Source organism: Molossus molossus, unplaced genomic scaffold, assembly GCF_014108415.1.
Source record: "Molossus molossus isolate mMolMol1 unplaced genomic scaffold, mMolMol1.p scaffold_m16_p_12, whole genome shotgun sequence".
Classification (NCBI taxonomy): Eukaryota; Metazoa; Chordata; class Mammalia; order Chiroptera; family Molossidae; genus Molossus; species Molossus molossus.
The window spans coordinates 68,789,963-68,812,426 of NW_023425347.1; the positions used below are offsets into that span (position 1 = coordinate 68,789,963).

Sequence of the window (22,464 nt, forward strand, 5' to 3'; positions counted from 1 at the left end):
TAGAACACTGGAACAGAATAGAAAGCATGAAGACAGAACTTTAGGTAATATATGCCATGGGTGGTGCTACAACTCAATAAGGGGAAGTTCAGAAGTTTTAGGAGATATCTTTGGGAAATCTAGCTCACTTTCTAGAGGATAAACAAAACAGAACCCCAGATTCCTATCTAACATCATGTACAAAGATTAAGTCTTGACAGATTAAACATCAAAATGTAAAAGGTAAAACTATGATTCTGCCTTTGACTTGGACATGTCTCCTCTAATCCTCAGTTTCTTATAGCTGTCATTATAAACTATAGTGAAATTCAAATGAGAATAATTATTCTTTTACATTTGGGGACATTGACGCCGCAGGGGGACCCCACTAGCCCAGGGTGCCTCGCCACATTAGAACTCAGGGCTCCTGGGTCCAACTTGACCTGTTCACTGTCCCATTACCTAGTTTTTCTCTCCTTTGTCTAACTTTGGGCCCACAGTTTGATGTCACAGAACTGCCTGACCTCGCTCCGCCCCTTCGGAGGCCCCGCCCCGTCCGGCGTTCGCCCAGCCCCGTCGCCAGCCGCTCTCTCTCGCACTGCGGCCCCGGCGCGGCCCCGCCCCGCCTGTCTTCCGGCCCCGCCCCCCGGATGCCATGACAACGAGTCTGCGCCCCGCGCACAGCTGCTTCTCGGGCGGGACCCAGGCTGGACCGCGGGCCCCGGCCTGGGGGCCACAGCTGCCACCGCCGCCACCTCGTCTCCTCCCCGTCCCTGTCCCGCCCCGCGTCTCCTCGCCTCCTTCGGGCCGGCGGCCGGGGTCCCTCCCCGCCACCCCACCCTGCACGGATGCCAAAGGTGAAGGCGCTGCAATGCGCCCTGGCGCTGGAGATCCGCTCTGTGAGTACCGGTCACGCCCCCGGCCCCCGGAGTTTCCTCGGGACGCCGCCTCTGTTCAACTCTGAGAACCTCGAAGCACCTCAAAACCCCCTTCACCCTCTGAATCATCCTTAGTTAGCCTAGACCCTTGTCACCTCGGTCTTCCCCACCTCAAACTCCAGGGCGCCCTCCCACGCCCGCCACGCGGAGGCCTGACCCCACCGCAGCTCCCCGCGCTTCATCGACTTCCATTTGCGGTTCCTTCAAACCATTTCCAAACCCTTCAGAGATCTTCTCCCCGCTCCCAACTTTGCAGGGAGTTATTGGGGCGGGGGGGGGGGTTCTTTATAAGTCCTCTTTTCTGCTCCTGTTCTCCTAGTGGGAGGTATTATTGGCCCTGCGCTCTCCCGTCTGGGGGGGCGGGGTAGGCTAGGGAGCATTTCTTCCCAAATCACAGCTGGCGGCCTTTTTTCAAATTTCCAACCTTATGATTAGTGAGTGGCCTTTTACGCTCAGTCTTCAAAGTCGAGCCCCCACACCCAACAACTGAAGTGTGTCATCATTTCACAAAGCACCTTGCCATTACCCTCTCCCCTCCCAGGCCAGCCCCGCAGAAATCATTGCAGGCCCCTCCAATGCCCAAACCCTCTGCGCGTGGAGAGGTGACCCTTACCCTTCCCGTTACCCCGAGAAAGGTATGGACTTTTAGAGAGAAACGACTCATGCCTGAAGTCGCTCTGGAGGACCTGCAGCCCCAGCCAGCCGCTCTTCAGACATGCCGAATGGGTCCCTTTCCCCCAACCTGCTGTGCAAATCCAGCGCAGGCAGAGAACCCCAGGTCCTTCCTCGAGTGAGGGGCCTCGGACCACTCCGTGCTGTAAGAACACTTCCTTCTCCTTCCTTCTTTAGAGAACCCCTTCCTTCTCTCCTCTTCAGATGAGAGCTCCAGCTTTTCTTCAGTCTAGAGGAAATCTCCCAAGAGCTTTCCCATACCCCCGTTTTCGATCTGCAACTACTTTGGAACCAAAATTCCTCCATGTCCCTTTTCTCTCCTCCCACCTAAGTCTTCTTATCTCTCCACTCAGTCTTTGATCTCCCATCAAAACGGGGGGTGGGGTACTTAAATGTACATCGCTCCCCTGGGTGCGGCACCAAGCAGCCCTCTCCCCTCCTGCACACTCCGCACCTAGGCTTCTCTTTCCACGTAACCCCACCCTTGCAGCATCCCGTTTCCTGGCTGTCCCTCCTCACATCAGAACGAGGCCGCTGCTGCACAGTTCGTGAACCCTCCAGGGAAGTCACAAGGCTGTTTTAGGTCTTTTGTTAGGTCTTAAAGAAGGGAAGGCTGGCCAGGACAGAGTGTGAGGCGGGGTGGAGGAGGTCAAAGTTCCTGGCACTCTCGGTTTGTCTTCAAGCCAGCAGAGATTTTTCTTTCTGCTGTGTTGGAAACCCGATATCCCTAGCTTCAGATGTTTTCCTTCCAGAGCTGCCAACGTTTGGCAAATTTTTTGTACAGTAAGATTAGTTCAGCAAAAGAATACGTGGAGCTTCCTGAACCGCTCTTTCGGGGCAGTTAGTAAAACTCCACAGACTTTGTCACTGGCTGCTGCTTCCTCGCTGCTGACCAATGGGGTTTGCAGCCTGGGGAGAGCAGCTGCCTGACAGGCTGGCTGCTGCTTCCCATCCTTTGCCCACGCAGACTTGATCAAAGGAAGCGCTTTGTTGTACTGTAACTGATTGCTGCCTGAGGGAAGGAGTCTGGGAAACAAATTTTATTTCATTGTTCTTTCTCCTCAGTATTAGTTGAACTACAGAAAGTGAATGGAGTTTTGTTGTTTATGGAGGGTTAAGAAATTATGCAAGTGGAAACATTTCTGTTTAAAAAATTTTTTCACCAAATGTTTGAGACAAGATTTTATATTTCTAAGAAATTTTAGCTGTCGTTGGATTTATTCCTTTTTACAGGCGAGAAAATTATGGAGCCATAACATGATTATTTTTCTAGGGTTGCACAACTTTTAAGGGGCACATTTGCAACAATATATTAAGTTTTCTGACCACCACAAGCCCTGTTAAATGGCTCTGATGCTCAGAAAGAGCAAAAAAGACCATTAATAACCATAGAAGTTTAACAAGTGTTAATTTGGCTTTGGCTGAATAGAGGAATTATGTGATCATAGATATTACATCTTCTTTTCAATTTAATTTTTCTTTTCAATTTATTTTATTTTATTTTTTGCATTTATATGGCATTAAAGTCAAAACTGTCTACTCAGAGAAGTCTCGATTCCAGCCCTATTGAAACCTGTTTCCACCTATACTCATTTGCTATTGGTAACCATTTTTATTTATTTTTGATTTATTCTAGTGTTTCCTTTTGTAATATAACCAAATAGATACACATACATGTACAGTAACCCCCCTATTTTTTTTACATTTGTTTCTTGAACAAAAGTAGTATATTATATAAGCTATTCTGTACTTTGCTTTTTTCCCCTCACTTAATATATCCTGAAGATTACTCTATCTATAAAAGATGGCATCATCCTTTTCTGTCAACGTTTTATTGACATTTTTAAACATACAGAGTAGTAGGAAGAATAATATAACTATTACCTGTGCACATTAATTTGATATGTCTGTACACAGGTATATGCATATATAAAATAAATATTTTTTGCTGAAAATTTTCAAGTAAAGTATTGCTATTATGATATTCCACTCCTAAATACTTCAGTATACATCTTCTAAAAGTAAGAACATTTTTCTATATAACCAGAAACCCATTATCACACATCTAAGAACTTAGTGATAATTTTAAAATATCTAGGCAATATTCAAGTTTCCCAGTTGTTTCAAAAGTGAATTGTGTAGTTAATTTTTTCAAACCAGGGTCCAATCAGAGTGTACATGTTGCATTTCCTTTTTAGGTCTTTTTAGTCCGTTTTAATATAGAGCAGTTCTACTTTTTCATTACCATAATGTTTCCTCTTCCCTCTCTCCAGTGAATTTAGATAAATTCATAAACTCATGTAACCATTGCTTAGATCAAGATTTAGAACACCTCCAGCACCTCCAAAAGTTCCCTAATGCCCTTTTAAACCCCATGCAGAGGGAACTACTATGCTGATTAGTCACTATCTTTTGCTAGTACTTGAACTTCATATTATTTTTTTTCTTTTTAATTTTATTTTTGTTACAGATGTTTCTCCTTTTTTACCCCATTGACACCCTCCTCCCCCTCCCCCCTACCCCGTCCCCAGCTTTGTTGTCCATGTCCGTTGGTTATACATACTAGCATATAAGTTCTGTGGTTTATCTCTTTCCTCCCCCCCAACCCCTCTCTCAGGTATTGTCAGTTTATACCCTACTTCCATGTTTCTGGGTCTACCTTATTCCTCAAACTGTTATGTTCATTATATTCCATAAATAAGTGAGATCATGTGGTATTTGTCTTTTTCTGCTTGGCTTGTTTCTCTTAGGATAATACTTTCCAGGTTGCTCCATGTCGTCTCAAAGGATAAGAGATCTTTCTTTCTTACCGCTGCATAGTATTCCATTGTATATATGTACCACAACTTTTTTATCCATTCATCTACTGATGGACACTTGGGCTGTTTCCAGATCTTAGCTATTGTAAATAGTGCTGCTATGAACATGGGGGTACACATGTTCTTTCTGACTGGTATTTCAGGCTTCTTAGGGTATATTCCTAGAAGTGGGATCACTGGGTCAAATGGAAGTTCAATTTTTAATTTTTTGAGGTAACACCATATTGTTTTCCATAGTGGCTGCACCAGTCTGCATTCCCACCAGCAGTGTACTAGCGTCCCCCTTTCTCCACACCCTCTCCAACATTTGTTGTTTGATGATTTGTTGATGGCGCCCATTCTGACAGGTGTGAAGTTGTTTTAATTTGCATCTTTCTGATGATTAGTGATGTTGAGCATTTCTTCATATGTCTCTTGGCCATTTGTATGTCCTGTTTGGAGAGGTGTCTATTCAGCTCCTCTGCCCATTTTTTAATTGGGTTCTTTGTCTTCCTTTTCTTGAGTTGTATGAGCACTCTATATATTTTGGAAATTAACCCCTTATCTGATGTATCATTGGCAATGATGTTCTCTCATACAGTGGGTTGCCTTGCCATTTTGATGGTTGTTTCTTTTGCTGTGCAGAAGCTTTTTAGTTTGATGTAGTCCCATGTGTTCATTTTCTCCTTTGTTTCTATTGCCTTAGGTGATGTATCAGTGAAAATTCTGTGTATGATGTCCGAAATTTTGTTGCCTACATTTTCTTCTAGAATTTTTATGGATTCAGAGGTCACATTTAAGTCTTTTATCCATTTTGAGTTTATTCTTGTGTATGGTGTAAGTTGATGGTCTAGTTTCATTTTTTTGCATGTAGCTGTCCAATTTCCCAACACCATTTATTACAGAGGCTGTTTTTACTCTACTGTATGCTCTTGCCACCTTTGCAAATATTAATTGAGCATATTGCCTTGGGTCTATTTCTGGGTTCTCTGTTTTGTTCCACTGGTCTATATGCCTGTTGTTGTGCCAGTACCAGGCTGTTTTGATTACAGTCGCTTTGTAGTATAACCTGATATCTGGTATTGTGATCCCACCTGCTTTGTCCTTCTTTTTCAAGATTTCTGTTGCTATTCAGGGTCTTTTTTGGTTCCATATGAGCTTTTAAAGTATTTGTTCTAGTTCTGTGAAATACTTCGTTGGTATTTTGATGGGGATTGCATTGAATCTATAGATTGCTTTAGGTAATATGGACATTTTAATGATGTTAATTCTTCCAATCCATGAACAAGTTATGTGCTTCCACTTTTTTATATCTTCCTCTATTTTTTTTTTCAATGTCTTATAGTTTTCTGCAAATAGGTCCTTTACTTCTTTGGTTAAGTTTATTCCTAGGTATCTTAATTTTTTTGCTGTGATGGTAAATGGGATTATTTTTTCAGTTTCTCTTACTGTGAGTTCATCATTGGTGTTTTAAATTTTTTTTTTTTAATCCTCACCCAAGGACATTTTTTCGTTTTTTGTTCAGATAGAGTGGGAGGGAGAGAGAGAGAGAAACATCGATGTGAAAGGGACACATTGAGTGGTTGCCACCCATATGACCCAACCAGGGCCGGGGACAAACTGCAACCGAGGTACATGCCCTTAGCAGGAACCGAACCCGGGTCTGTGTGGACCACAGGCCAATGCTCTAACTGCTGAGTGAAACCGGTCAGGGCTCATCATTGGTGTATAAGAATGCTGTTGATTTCTTGACGTTAATTTTTTATCCTACTACTTTGCCAAATTCATTTATTAAGTCTAGTAGATTTTTGATGGAGTCTTTAGGGTTTTCTATGTGTAATATCATGTCATCTGCAAATAATGACATTTTCACTTCCTCCTTTCCAATTTGGATCCCTTTTATTTTTTCTTCATGTCTGATTGCTGTGGCTAAGACTTCCAGTACAATGTTAAATAAGAGTGGTGAAAGTGGGCATCCCTCTCTTGTTCCTGTTCTTAAGGGAAATGTTTTTAGTTTCTGCCCATTGAGCATGATGTTGGCTCTAGGTTTTCAATATATGGCCTGTATTATGTCGAGATATGATCCCTCTATTCCCACATTGCTGAATGTTTTTATCAGAAATGGATGCTGTAGTTTGTTGAATGCTTTTTCAGCATCTATTAATATGATCATGTGGTTTTTATTCTTCATTTTGTTTATGTGGTGTATCACATTTATAGATTTGCGAATATTGTACCAGCCTTGCATCCCTGAGATGAATCCCACTTGGTCATGGTGAATAATTTTTTTTTTTTATCCTCACCCGAGGACATTTTTCCATTTTTTGTTCAGGTAGAGTGGGAGGGAGAGAGAGGAACAGAGAGAGAGAGAGAAACATCGATGTGAAAGGAACACATCGAGTGGCTGCCACCCGCACAACCAACCAGGGCCGGGGACAAACTGCAGCCGAGGTACATGCCCTTAGCGGGAACCGAACCCGGGTCTCTCAGGACCGCAGGCCGACGCTCTAACCGCTGAGCCAAACCGGCCAGGGTGTGAATAATTTTTTTGATGTGTTGCTGGATCCGATTTGCTAGTATTTTGTTCAGGATTTGGGCATCTATGTTCATGAGGGATATTGGCCTGTAGTTTTCTTTCTTTGTAATGTCTTTTTCTGGTTTTGGAATTAGAATTATGCTGGCCTCATAAAATGTGTTTGGAAGTATTCCTTCTTCTTGAATTTTTTGAAATAGTTTAAGGAGAATGGGTGTTAGTTCTTTTTTGAATGTTCGGTAAAACTCCCCTGTGAAGCCATCTGGGCCTGGGCTTTTGTTTGCTGGGAGAGTCTTGATTACCTCTTTAATTTCCTTAGTTGTTATTGGTCTGTTCAAGTTTTCTATCTGTTCCTGGTCCAGTTTTTGGTGACTATGTGTTTCTAGAAATTTGTCCATTTCACTTAGATTGTCAAATTTGTTGCCATATAATTGTTCATAGTAGTTAATGATCTTTTGTATTTCTGTGGTGTCTGTTGTTACTTCTCCTCTTTCATTTCTGATTTTGTGTATTTGGGTTTCTCTCTTTGTTTCTTGGTGAGTCTAGCTAAGGGTCCATCAATCTTGTTTATCTTTTCAAAGAACCAGCTCTTTGTTTCATTGATCCTTTGAATTTTTTTTTTGGCCTCTATGTCATTTATTTCTGCTCTGATCTTTACTATTTCCTTCTACTTGCTCTGGGGTTTTCTTTTTGTTTGCTTTCTAATTCTTTAAGTTGTGAGGTTAGACAGTCAATTAGAAATTTTTCTTATTTCTTGAGGAAGGCCTGTAGTGCTATGAACTTCCCTCTCAAAACTTCTTTTGCTGCATCCCATAGGTTTTGTGTTGTTGTGTATTCATTTTCATTGGTTTCCAGGAAGTTTTTACTTTCTTCCTTGATCTCCATGGTAACCCATTCATTGTTGAATAATATGCTATTTAGCCTCCATGTGTTCAAATGTCTTTGCATGTTCTTGTTGCAGTTGATTTCTAGTTTCATGCCATTGTTGTCTGAGAAGATGCTTGATATGATTTCAATCTTCTTGAACTTGTAGAGATTTAATTTGTGTCCTATCATGTGGTCTATCTTTGAGAATGTCCCATGTGTACTTGAGAAGAATATGAATTCTGTAGTTTTGGGGTTTAATTATCTGTAGATATCTATTAAGTCCATTTGGTCTAGTTCTTTATTTAGAGTCTCTGTTTCCTTGCTAATTTTTTGTCTAGAGGATCTATCCAGTGGTGTCAACGGGGTGTTGAAGTCCCCTGCTATGATTGTATTGCTGTCGATTTCTCCTTTGAAGTCCTCCAGAAGATTTTAAATATATTTTGGTGCTCTTATATTGGGTGCATATATGTTTATCGAGGTTATATCTTCCTGTTGGATAGATCCTTTCAATATTATGTAGTGGCTTCTTTGTCTCTAGGTATGGCCTTCATTTTGAAATCTATTTTATCAGATATGAGTATTGCTACCCCAGCTTTTTTTTTGCTTTCTGTTTGCTTGGAGGATTTTTTTCCATCCCTTCACTTTCAATCTATGTGAGTCTTTTGTTGTGAGGTGGTCTCTTGTACACAACATATATGTGAGTCATGCTTTCTTATCCAATCAGCTATTCTGTGTCTTTTTATCAGAACTTTCAGTCCATTTACATTTAAGGTGATTATTGATATGTAATTATATATTGCCATTTTTGTTTAGTTTGGTTATATTTTTCTTTCTATTTCTTCTACTAATTACAGCAGTCCTTTTAACATTTCTTGCAGTGCTGATTTGGTACTAATGTATTCCCTTATCCTTTGGTGTTAATATATTCCCTTAGCGTTTTTTTTTGTTTTGTTTTTTTTGTTTTTTTGTCTGGGAAGCTCTTTCTTTGACCTTCTATTTTGAATGACAGCCTTGTTGGGTAGAGTAGTCTTGGATTCAGATCCTTGTTTTTCATGACCTTGATTACTTCATGCCATTCCCTTCTTACCTGTAGTGTTTCTTGTGAGAAGTCAGCTGAGAGCCTTATGGGGGTTCCTTTGTAGGTAATCTGTTGCTTATCTCTTTCTGCCTTTAGGATTCTCTCTTTGTCTTTAATTTTTGGCATTTTGATGACTATGTTTTTTGGTATGGGCCTGTTTGGGTTCTTCTTACTTGGGGCTCTCTGTGCTTCTTGAACTTGAATGCCTTCTTCCTTCAACAAATTAGGGAAGTTTTTTGTCATTATTTTTTTTAATATATTTTCTAACCCTTGCTCATTTTCTTCTTCTTCAGGGACTCCTATGATGCAATTGAACTTCATATTAAATGAGGCTAAGTAGTGTGTCTTATTTTGTGTTGGCTTCTTTTGGTCTGCATATTTTTGAAATTCATTCATGGTTGTTGCTTTGTTTATCAGTAGTTTGTTCCTTTAGATTGTGGAGTAGTAGTCTATTGTATGTGCATATTATATTATCCATTCTCTTTATTGATGATTATTTGGATTTTTACCAGGTTGTGGTTGCCATGGATAAAGCTACTATAAATATTCATCTTGTTAAAATCTTGTGTGTACATTACCTTTTGAAACGATGGGGCTCAGATATAGAATATCTTGTATTGTGTTATTATTTGAGTTTTTTGTAGTGACATTTAATTTGTTTCCTAATTCCTATAAGCTAGAAATTAGATGTCTTATCTCTACTTTCCTACTAAAAGTATGGCACTCCATTCTCTCCCCTCTTACCCCTCCATCTTTATTTTTGCTGCAGTCTTATATTAGTGGTAATCTCAAAATTTTGTGTTGCTCAACAGAACCATATGACTTGAGAGAAAATATACCACTAGGAAGAAAGTGTGACTTTTCTCATGAATCCTTGGAGAATGATATGATATGCCAAGTAACTTATTTTTAAAGAGCAGCAAAAGACTTATATTTCCCATCACTTACACTTTTAATATTTGAAACATCTGTGATATGAAAAACTATTTTTTTCTGCTTCTCTCTGTCTTGTTATTTACTAGTTCAATTTTTATGAGATATTTTTGGAAAATGGAAGAAATTGGAAGTACAAGAGTGAAACCCAGTGCCTGAGCAATGAAACTGGCCAGTTTCCTTTACCTGAATAGTGTCTGTTTGGGGTTAGCTTCTATATGCAATCCAAGTTTTTATTTTCTATGCTCTCTTCACCTCATTACCTCACTCAAATGATTGATAGCATTAGGTCAAACAGCTCTGGGTCCCTTTCAGTCACAACTCATGTGAATGTGATCCTTATCCACATTTCTGTAAAGTGGTGTCTCAGTTACCCTACAATTAGTGGTAAATTTCCCTAGAATATATAGACTTTAAAAAATACTTCCAGCCCTGGCCGGTTTGGCTCAGCGGTTAGAGCGTCGGCCTGCGGTCCGGAGAGACCCGGGTTCGGTTCCCGCTAAGGGCGCGTACTTCGGTTGCAGTTTGTCCCCGGCCCTGGTTGGTCGTGCGGGTGGCAGCCACTCGATATGTCCCTTCACGTCGATGTTTCTCTCTCTCTCTCCCTTCCTCTCTCTCCCTCCCACTCTATCTGTACAAAAAATGGAAGAATATCCTCGGGTGAGGATAAAAAAAATAAAAAAAAATACTTCCAATTTACAAGAAAAAAAAACAACCCTGAATATTGTGATTTTCTTCCACACCAATTTAATAAATAGTACATTTTACATGTTTGCTGCAGATTTTTGTTTTAAAGATATAAAATATTACGGACCTAGTTAAGGCCCCTTTGCACATCTTCCAGATCTTTTTCCTAGATTTAAGGTAATCAGTATCCTGAAGTAGGAGTATATTCTTTTCATTCAGGTTTTTGTATTTTTACTACATATTTGTGTATGGCTAAGTACTACTACCTATACTATTGTTTAAAACTTTACACAAATGGAATCATACTGTATATATCCTACAAACCTGTTTTTTGCACTTCACTGTTTTTGATATTTGTCAATGTTTCTTGGAGATCAAGCCCATTTTCTTAATTGCTGTGTAATGCTGTATGTTTCTATGAGTGATTTAATTTTTATCCCCCAGTTGATGAACTTTTAAATGCCAGTGTTTTCCTATTTTTTAACATTACAGTGTTTGTACACATCTCTTGATGTCCATGTGTCAGTTCTCAAGGGCGGTGCTGTGCTCTAGGGAGCATGTTAGAAATTTGTTGGGCTACCTTTGTTTGTCATAGTGGTTGGGGATCTTATTGATATTAACTAGTATTCTGCATGACTTGAATGTTCTATTGGATATGTAGATGAAAACCTGCTCATAATTATTGGAGATTAAGAACTTAACTCTGTTTTATGTATAAACACAAATTCTATTTTTTTAAAAGCTTTTAAAACAGTGAATTGTTCAGGAATACAGTTTCCATGTAAATTGAGGAAAGAGTATATTTTGCTTTGTTTGGAACTCTGGGAAGAGTTCTTTTTTGAAAAATCTTGGCACCATTGGCAACACTGCTTGAGTTTGAGTTGACAACATGTAACACTTATTATTCTGCTTTTGAAACCGTCCTTCTCATGTAGATTCTGTGTAGGTACGTCCACCAATGATCACTGGTGCTAATTCAACACCAACTGGAACCCCCAATTTCAGATAGGGAGGGTAAATAGGGAAACTTGATCCAGTGCAAACATTTCAGTTGTGATACCGCAGGGCTGTTAGAACAGCACAGCTGTGAGGCAGCTCAATAGTGTTACAACTCAATTATCAAACAGTATGGATGTGGAACTGCATGGTCGTGAGGTGGCCCTAGGGCGTGGTGGACCTCAGGTATGGCCCCTCTCCTGCTCACCCTGCTTGGCTCTCTTGTCTCTACTCTGCTCTGGAGAAAGGGGAAAACGAAGTCTTTCATCTTTGGAGGAAAGGGAAAGTGTGTTCTCTAAGCCAGAGCAAAGCTGACTTATATAGAGAGAAGTCCACACTGCTGGTCCCTGAGTGGCCAGTCCTCCTGTAAATGAGGACTCCAAATCCTCACAGTTGATTAGTCCAAAAAGCACTGTCCTGATTGGTCAGAATGGAGCTGCTGTTATTGATGGGTAAAGATGCTAATAAGGATATAGCTGCACAGCTCTGATTGGATGGGGAAAGTCTCAGCCCTGTTGGTTGAAATACAGTTCCAGGAACTCCTTATAAAGGCTGGCTCAGACTGCAGGACCACATTGGAGGCAGGCAGTTCAGTGCAGGTTTCTCCCTGAAATGCCGCTTGTGTGAGAGGCCCCTATTTAGAAATGGACAGAAGGCCCTGTTCTTTTTTCTTTCTTTCTTTTTTTAATTTTGAATTTGAGCCAGTTAGCTCCTAGGAATCCTTCTTGGTAGGTACCCCCACCCCCACCGCAGGGTCCACAGGTACAAATATTTTATCTTCTAGCTTAGTTCTGCCTGAGCATTTACATGTGGAAAGATAGATAGATAGATAGATAGATAGATAGATAGATAGATAGATAGATTGATTTCCATCCTCACCTGAGGACTTTTTTTTTTTTTGCATTCATCTTCAGATAGAGCGGGAGGGAGAGAGGGAGAAAGAGAGAGAGAGAAACATCAATGTGAGAGAGAAACATCGATGAGAGAGAGACACATCAACTGGTTGCCATCCACACTGCAACCAAGGTACGTGCCCTTAGTGGGAACCGATCCCGGGACTCTCCCGTCTGCTGACCAACACTCTAACTGCTGAGCCAAACTGGCTGTAGCAGAAATATATGTTTTATTATAAAGTATTTTCTGAATTTTTTTTCAGTTTTGGTTTATTTTTTATTTACATGTGTAGGTAAATTGCAAAATATTTGTTGTAATAGGAGTGGTTTGGGATCTTATAAAGACTCAGGGCTCTAGGGAATAGATTTAACAAATTACCATAAACTTGGTGTCTTAATACAACAGATATTTATTCTCTCACATTTCTGGAGGCCAGAAACTCAAAACAAAGCTGTTGGCAGGGCAACACTCCCTCAGAAGGCTCTAAGAGAGAAGACTTTCTGGTTCTTCCAGCTATTGTTAGCTCCAGGCATTCCTTGGATTGTGACTACATAACTCCAATCTTCAATCCTAGAGGTTTCCAATTTTTGTTAATAGCCAGTTTATATTCTTTGCCCTTTAGGTATGTAAGAGTTGTTGTGTTTTTTTTTTTTTTTTTTAACTTTTTTTCTTTATTGATATTAGAGAGAGAAGAAGGGAGAGGGAGAGAGAGATAGGAACATTAATGAGCGAGAACACCAATTGACCCCCTCCTGCATGCCCCCCACTGGGGATGAGGCCCACAACCTGGGCATGTGCCCTGAATGGGAATTGAACTGGTGACCTCTTAGTGAATGGGTCGATGTTCAATCACTGAGTCACACCAGCCAGGCTTTTTTTCCTTCATGTTAAATATAGTTTGGATGCTAACCCCTCTTGGTTATATGTAATGTACATTTATTTCTAAAATCTTCTAATTGAAGCTTTTTTTTTTTTACCTTGGTTTCGCTTTCTTTAGTAATTCCTTTTTGTTGTTGTTGCTGGTAAACAAAGAACACTACTGACTCTTTAAATTAACTTTTTTTTTTTTTTTATCCTCACCCGAGGATATTTTTCCATTTTTTGTTCAGATAGAGTAGGAGGGAGAGAGGGAGAGAGAGAGAGAGAGAGAGAGAGAGAGAGAGAAACATCGACATGAAAGAGACACATCGAGTAGCTGCCACCCGCACAACCAGGGCTGGGGACAAACTGCAACCGAGGTACATGCCCTTAGCGGGAACCAAACCCGGGTCTCTCCGGACCGCAGGCCAACGCTCTAACCACTGAGCAAAACTGGCCGGGGCTAAATTAACTTTTTATGGAACTATAGCTTACAATCATAAAGTGCTCAAATCCTAAGTGTGTAATCACTACCCAGATCAATAATCATAATGTTATCAGCGCCCCAGATTGCTCCTTCGTGTTCCATTCCTCCCGTCCAAGCCACCTGCCTCCGTCCCCCTCCTAAAGGAAACCACTATCTTGACTTCTGTCACAATGTATTTTAAACTTTTGAAATTATCATTCTTTCTCTCTTTTTCTTCCCCTTTCTCTCTCTTCAGTATAAATTTTTTTTTATGTCTAACTGCTTAATGGGAATTCATCCTTGTTGTGTTGTGAGGCAGTAGTTCTTTGTCCATTCTATTGTTTTTTCCTCCAGCTTTGTTGAGATATAACTGACACAACTGTGTAAGTTTAAGGTATACAGTGTTTTGATTTGAAGCACTTATAAACTGCCAAATGATTACCACCATCTCATCACACAGTTACCATTTCCTTCTTGTGGTGAAGACATTTAATATCTATACTTTTAACAACAATCTAGTGTATGATATAGTATTATTAATTGTAATCACCATGCTATACGTTGGAGCCCCAAAGGTGTTAATCTTATAAGTGGCAGTTTAAACCCTTTGATTAGTTTCCCCCTCTGCCCCCTAAGTCCTGGAAACCACCACTCAACTTTCTGTTTCACTGAGTTTATCTTTTTTATATTCCACTTGTAAGTGGTATCATACAGTATTTGTCTTTCTCTGTCTGATTTATTTTACTTTGCATAATGCCTTCAAGGTTCATCCAAGTTGTTGCAAACGGCAGGATTTCCTTCCTTCTTATGGATGAATACACACACACATACACACTACATCTTTATCCATTCCTCTGGTGATGAACACTTAAGTTGTTTCCATATCTCAGCTTTTGTGATTAATGCTGTAATGAACATCTTATATCTCTATAAGATACTGATTCCTAATTTCAGTTCCTTTGGATATATATACCCAGAAGTGGGATTGCTTGATCATATGGTAGTTCTATTTTTTGTTTTGGGAGAACCTCCATACTGTTTTCCATAGTGGCTGTCATATATAGAATCATGCCCAGTAAACTTTGGGTGACATAGGGAAGATACTTGTCTGTCAGTCACACCTGGAAACAGGTCATTGGCCAGAATAGGCATGGCCACTGCAAGCACGGGAAGATTTGATATTTCAACTCCCAAAGGAGTTCCCTATCTCTTGCGTGCTAGGCCCCTGGCTCTCTTGTCGTGGGGGCATGCTGCCCTGCATTTGCCCACATGGCTCAAGGCCGTGTGGACCCCACACAATGAACTGTGACTAGCATTATGCTACACCTTCTGGCTTCATGTTTTTGATGAGAAATTATTGTTGATCTTAATGTGAATTTATGGTATCTACTGAATCATTTTCTTTTGCTGCTTTCAAGATTTTCCATCTTTGTCTTTTGAAATTTTGATTAGTTGATGAGATGTGTGTGACTTGGAGTTTTTTGAGCTTTTTGGATGTGTAGATAGTTTTTCTTTAAATCTGAGAAGTTTATGTTCATTATTTCTCCACATATTATTTTTGGTCCTTTCTCCTCTTTTTCTGGGTCTATCATCATATCTATGTTGCTGTGCTTAATGGTGTCCCATAGGTCTCTGAGATGCTGTTCATTTTTCTTTATTCTCTTTTCTTTCTGTTTTTCAAACTGGATAACCTTAATTGACATATTTTCCAGTTCATGTATTCTTTCTTCTGCCAGATTATATTTGCTCTTCAGTTTCTATAGTGAATTTTTCAATTCACTTTTGTACTTTTCAACTCTGGAATTTCTATTTTGTTCATTTTACAAATTTAAAAAAAATATATTTATTGATATTTTTTATTTGATGAAGCATTGTTGCCTTATTGCCATATTTTTCTTTGATCTTTATACAAAGTTTCTTTTAGTCCTTTGTACGTATTAGTAATAGGTGATTTAAAGTCTTTGTTTAGTATGTCCAACTTCTGGGCCTTCTAAGGGATAGTTTTTATTGACTACTTTGCCCCCCCATATATGGGTCATAATCTTGTCTCTTTGCATGTCATAATTTTTGTTGAAAACTGGACATTTTAAATAATATGTTGAATTCTATAAATCAGACTCCCCATATTTCCCTGGGTATACTCTTGTTTGCATTTGTTGTTGCTTTTTGTTTGTTTCATTACTTTCCTGAACGAAAGTTTGTATTCTTTGTTGTGTATGGCGAGCAAAGCCTCTGCTTCATGGCTCACTAATGATTGGATTTATAGTTCTTAAAAGCCTTGTACCAATAAGTATCCCAGCCTTTGCTGAGGATCCCTCTGTGCAAATTGGGGTATGCTTTCTACATCCTGGCAGACAGTTTACAACTCTTAGTCTTCACTTTCAAACTGAGTAAAATCTCAGGGTCAGCCTGAGGTGAGAGATCAAGGCTTCCTTAAGTAATTGAGAGTCATGTGCACAGCCCTGCACATGTGTATGACTTTCTAAATTGCCAAGAATATATTATAACTTGTCAAAATCACCACCCTCCTACACACACAGACATGATTTTCAAGCTTTTCCTTTTAAATGTTTTGGTCTCTTTATTGTTGGCCCCAGTTTGATCCCTACCCTCAGGTATCTTTGATGTTAAATAATTACTACTGATTGTTTTTGACAAACGTCTTGAGAGGAAAAGCTGTTTGTCAATAAGCTCTGAATCAGGCCAAATCAAGAGAAAGCCCTGTAAATGGTGGTTTCCCTGGTACTGTGAACAATGACAGTTCCCTGAGGACAGGCTTTTTGGGTGTCTCTAGATCTGTTCTCCCCAGTGGCTGTGGGCTGCTGCTTTCATGGCTACCATGATTTTAAGGGTTTGGGTTCTCAAGGCTACAGAAGACCTGGTTAGAAAGGATTGGGAATAGAATATGTTAAAACACCACAATATTACAATTTTTATCAGAATTCAAATATTTCTCTTGAATAAATGTGCCTCAGATTTTTGTAAGCATCTAGTTAATTTCTAGAGCTCTAAAAAGTTGTTTTTGACAGACTTTGGTGGTGTTACCATTGCTTTCATAGAGGGTCTGCTTTTTGGAAGTATTTATTGCACCATTCTGAAAGTACTTTATGTGGGTCTTTATCTTTAAAGTAGGTTGTTTTTTTAAGGATGGCATATTATATCTTGCTTTTTTATCCAATCTGGCAATTTCTGCCTTTTAATTAGAATCCTTAGAATATTTACATTTATGAAATTACCCATAGAGTTGGTTTAAGTCAACCCCTTTGCTATTTATTTCCTGTTTGTTCTGCCTGATTTACTTTGTACCCCTACCCCTTTTCCTGCTTTCTTTTTGGAAGGATTCTGGCTATTCCTTTAAAGGATGGCAGAATTTGTAGAATTATGGATGAGAAAAAAAAAAGTCATGCCTTCTTGCATATATTACAAATTGGTAAGAGACACAATATTTTTCAGTGAGGGCAATTAGAGCAGCAATGTCCAATAGAAATACAATTATGTGTCACAGGTTTATGTAATTTTAAAATTTCCACTAGCTATATGAAAAATAGAAGTAGACCCCAATTGGCGTAGCTCAGTGGATGGAGCATCGTCCCATGGACTGAGAGGTCCCCGTTCAATTCCCGGTCAGGGCAAATGCCTGAGTTGCAGGCTTGATCCCTAGTTGGGGGGTAGGGGTACAGAAGGCAGCCAATCGATGTTTCTCTCTCACATTGACGTTTCTATCTCTCTCTCCCTTCTTCTCTCTAAAAAGTCAATAAAAACATATTTAAAACCAAATACATAAAAGTAGATAAATTAACTTTAACAATTTTATTTAAATTAAAATATTAAAAATAGTCCTTTAAAATAAAATATAATTAATATACAAGTTATTAATGAATAGTTACATTTTTTGTAATAAGTCTTAACGATCTTCAAAATCTTTTGTTTTTCAAGAATAAAACTCATTTCAATTTGAACTAACCACATCTATAGGCATAAGTGGCTAGCAGCTACCACTTTGGAGAACACACATTTGAGGGACTGATTCTAAGACAGTTTTGGTTTTAATGAGGCAGAGAAGCTAATGGACAGGATGGGATTTGCTGAGCACCTTGATTTTAGTAATCAATAGGGAACATATTAGGACAAAGTGGAAAATAGAATATGAGGTCGATAAGAGTAAAAAATATCTGGCGTAGAAAATACTCTTAACTGCTGTGTACAAAGGGACATGAAGTCTTAGACATTTATTAAATGCAAAAGTCTGTATTAATATTGCAGATAATGATTTTCAGTCTAACAGTGGTAGCTGGTACTGAATGAATGCTCTGTGAGGTGCTGTTCTAAGCACTTTGAATGGATTGTGTTGCCTCATTTACGTGTGATTTTAAGTAAATCACCTATTCTTCCTTGGGACTCTGTTGTTTTTATCTATAAAATACCAAAAAACATACTAGATAATCTCTGAGCTCCTTCTTAATACTGAAAGTTGGTGTTTTTAGATACATTGATGAGGAAAATAAATAGTCTGTCCTCAGGGAATGTATAGTCAAATAAAAGAGGTGAGATGCACCCACTTAATTAAAATGCATGTTGACAATCATTAGGACCTTAAGAAAACAATAAAATGCCATGAGAATCTAAAACATATTTATTTGCATATAGTAAATTCATAGTAAATATCTGAATTAGATCGAATTGAATCATGATAGCTGGTGAATCAAGAGAAGTTTGTTTTTTTTTGTAGGAAATGACAGTTGGTGTCAGCCTTGGCAGGTGGTGGGAGTAAATGAGGAGGAGATGGAATGGAGTAGTAGGAGTAGTGACCCAGATAATGGAAGAATACGAGGCAAAAAGCAATGTGTGTGTTCAGAGAACAAAACAAAAATATACTTCGATCCTATTATTTGGGGGTGTTGGATAATAGTACTATGTGGGTAGGTTAGATTCAAATCTTAGAGAGCCTTTAAGATCCTGTTAAGGGCATGCCTGATTACTGACAATGAAATATGGTAGGGACCGCAGAGACTGTACTATCAATTTTTTAGAAACCTCACATTTTATGCCTGTACTTTCTATCAACCACAAGGATAATAAAGTGCAATTTTATATTTAAAAATATTTTATTTGGTTAGAAACTTACAATTTACTTCCTTTAAAACTTTGTCATATTGTTTTTGATGAGTGTGTGTATAAGCTGCTATTTAGGGTAATACAGGCCAAATCTGTATTTTCTGTCTTCTAGTATAGTCTTTATTTTTGCTGATTCTTAATCCTTTGTGATTAAATGATGCTGAATAAATTTATGCTATCAGTCAGCGTAGAGAGGGCACCTAAGTCTGACTCTTTAAAACTATTATCTGTTCCAAGAACTTCAAAGGTGGCACAGATAACCAGATGGAAAAACCATGGATTTCTCAGAGGAATGGAAATTATAAAGGCATTTTCTTTAACTGTGTAAATGCTAAAATCTCTCTCTTTTTATCTGTGCGTATTTAATAGCTTAGCAGACTGGTATTTTAAAGTAATGTTTTATAAGTAATTTTAGCAAGATAGATCAGGAAATTCATAAAGCATTGACATCCATCTACTTCACTTCTTTCAGGTAACTTGTCCAGGAGTGCTGCTGAAAGACAAGGAGGACATCTATCTCAGCATCTGTGTGTTTGGCCAATACAAAAAGACACAGTGTGTCCCAGCCACTTTTCCATTGGTCTTCAATGCCAGAATGGTGTTTGAAAAGGTGAGTTCCAATCTCAGATCAAAATTAATAAACAAAAATGAAAGTGGTTCCAGATTTTGAATAAAATCCCAGAACCCAGATTATTATTGCTGACTATGTACTTCGATTGAATTCAAAGGAAGATTTATCACATAAATTTGGAGGCTTGAAAATAGATATGCATTATGTACATTGAATCAATTGCCTCTTTTTTCATGATGGATCAGTTTATTTCTAAAATTGTCATAATAGACTTTGTGTAAAATATAACATTCTAAATAATTACTTTAATAAAAAAGAGATATTAATAGGTAAGAATAGGTTATATTTTACTTATGGCTGTCTTGTGGTATTTCTTTCTATAAGTCTCTGTTCTTTTTCCCCTAAAACTGCTGCTGTTGGATATGTCTCACTTTTAAAATTTACTTTTTTCTCTATTTCCTTCCCTCCCTCCCTCCCTCCCTCCCTCCCTCCCTTCCTTCCTTCCTTCCTTCCTTCTTCTTTTTCTCCACAAATAATTGTCTAGTACCTGATCTGTTACATGCACTTTTTAATTTGTTGGGTAGACAAACATATTCCCCCTCCTGGAACTTTCATTTTAATAGGAGAAACAGACAATAATTAAGTAAACACATGAATAATATAATTTTAGATAGTGATAAGTATCATAAAAAGAATAAAGGGAGGGTAAGAGACAGAGAGGGACTGAGGGATTAGGATGATTATCTATTTTCAAGGGTGGTCAGAGAAGGCAGTTACGTTAAGCTGAGCCTGAGTTGTGGGACAGCATCAGTTATTCGAAGGTCTAGGGGAAATAAGCTCCAAGAGTTGAAGAAACACCGAGAAGGCCCGTGTGCTCACGGTAACAACCCAAAGGGAAGAATGGCAGCAGATGAAGTTGGAGAGGGCGGCAGAGCCAGCTTTAATGTTTGTAAAATCTTCCATAATGATCATGGGAAGCAGAGAGGAAGTGATAATTCTCAGTAATGTCGAATGTTTCTTTGATTAGGAAGGGAATATTTGGGGCACGGGAAGGAGAAAACAAAGGCCGTGTTATAGATATGTTCCCTTCATTTCCTCTTCTTCAGCCTGCTTCCCTCTCCATTCTCCACTCTAGGTGTTCCCTGAAGCAGTCGACCCTGGAGATGTGGTTGCACAGCTTGAATGTAAGTTATTAACTTTTACTTCCTGGTTCTAAGACATTTTAGAATTATGCTCTTTAATCCTGAATTAGATAAAAGTTAAAAAGAGTTCAGTACGAATTTTAAAAATCTTGAGCCCTTATTTTTGGAATTTAGAATACACCTGGAAATAATAATACTGAAAAATATGTACATTGCAGAGAAGCTGCAAATTTTTTCTTTTTATGTGGTTGGTCTGTGGAAAACAAAAAGACTTATTGGAACTTTTTATTGAGTAAGATACTGTAGATTGTTTATAATGCAAGAACAAAGATTCATATTAGGTAGGACTTTGCCCTGCAGACAAAAATATATCTACTCTCAGTGTATTGCAATTAAGAGAGTGAATAATAGAAGGTTGATGTAATAGTTTAAAATACATGTGTTTAAATTTTGAATTATATTTAAAGTTAAATTATTTGAAAGATATTTTCAAGGCTATGGATAACAGTAAATTCTTCAAAGCATTAGGAGTCAACTATAAAAAGGTACAACTATTTGTGAGAGCAGCAATGCAAAGATATACACTTGAGAATAAGTTATTTGAGTTCTGGATATCAAATTAAAAGCTCTGTTGTTTATCCTTGTAATTAGAAAGGAATCAGGGCTCATCAGCTTTGTCTAATATGTAATTCCGATAAAAAGATCAACAGTATTGGGCATCACAGCATCAGTTGTCTCCTCCACACACCCCCCCCCCCCCCCCACTGGGACTCCAGCAATGTGCAAGCATGGAATCTGGTGTAGAGGGAGGAATCGTCTTACATCCAGGGAATTTATAGTTTAGTGACTCTTCTCCAGAGAATTCTTTATGGCCTGTGACAGTATCTTATTTTTTTTTTTTTTTTTTTTTTTTTTTTTTTTTTTAATCCTCACCCGAGGATATTTTTCCATTTTTTGTACAGATAGAGTGGGAGGGAGAGAGAGGAAGGGAGAGACAGACAGAAACATCGACGTGAAGGGACACATCGAGTGGCTGCCACCCGCACGACCAACCAGGGCCGGGGACAAACTGCAACCGAAGTACGTGCCCTTAGCGGGAACCGAACCCGGGTCTCTCCGGACCGCAGGCCGACGCTCTAACCGCTGAGCCAAACTGGCCAGGGCCAGTATCTTATTTTTTATAGCTGTTCTATCACTTGGTATTCTATCTTTCACTGTGGCAGACTAGCTAGGTGTATGCCTTTTAATATGTCCTCAACATTTTCTCAGTATCTGGGAAACTGTCTCTTAGAAAGTGAAGATAATTATTTCATCATTCTTAATTTTTTCTGTTATAGAAATACATATCTATTGCCCTGGCCAGTGTGGCTCAGGTGGCTGAGTGTCATTCCATGCACCAAGAGGTCACCAGTTCAATTCCCAGTCAGGGCACATGTCCAGGTTTCAGGCTCCATCCCCACTGGGGGAGGTGCAGGAGGCAGCTGATCAGTGGTTCTCTCTCATTGATGTTTCTTTCTCTCCTTCTTCCTCTCTAAAATCAATAAAAAATACATATCTATCAACAGTTGAATCTAAAAACCAAAATGAACAAACAAGCAGAACAGAAACAGACTCACAGATAGAGAAAACATTTTGACAGTTGCCAGATGGGAGAGGGGTTGGGTGAAAAAGGTGACGGGATTAAGAAGTACAGATTGGCAGTTACAGAACAGTCATGGGATGTAAAGCATGGCATAGGGAGTAGAGTCAGTATTGTAATAACTATGCATGGTGTCAGATGGGTATGAGATTTATTGAGAAGATCGCTTTGTAAGTTATATAATGTCTAATTACTGGGTTGTACACATATAACTAATACAATATTGTATGTCAACTGTAAATGAAAAATAAAAAATTGTTTAAAGTATAAAAAAAAACCTGGAAAACAAAACACATTT

The 22,464-nt window shown here is 39.0% G+C and overlaps 1 protein-coding gene across 2 annotated transcripts in view; it reads left to right on the top strand.

Annotated features, from left to right (window-relative positions):
* The first annotated feature begins 671 nt into the window (after positions 1 to 671).
* SPATA6 (spermatogenesis associated 6) overlaps positions 672 to 22,464 on the top strand; it is a 102,842-nt gene continuing 81,049 nt past the window's right edge. Inside the window, exons 1-3 of one of the 2 annotated variants that reach the window (XM_036256528.1) lie at positions 672 to 878; positions 19,287 to 19,424; positions 20,521 to 20,569. In XM_036256528.1, coding sequence (XP_036112421.1) covers positions 828 to 878; positions 19,287 to 19,424; positions 20,521 to 20,569 — 238 coding nt within the window. In that variant the 5' untranslated portion in view covers positions 672 to 827. The remainder of the gene's footprint in view (positions 879 to 19,286; positions 19,425 to 20,520; positions 20,570 to 22,464) is intronic. The other variant, XM_036256530.1, reaches the window with a different exon arrangement.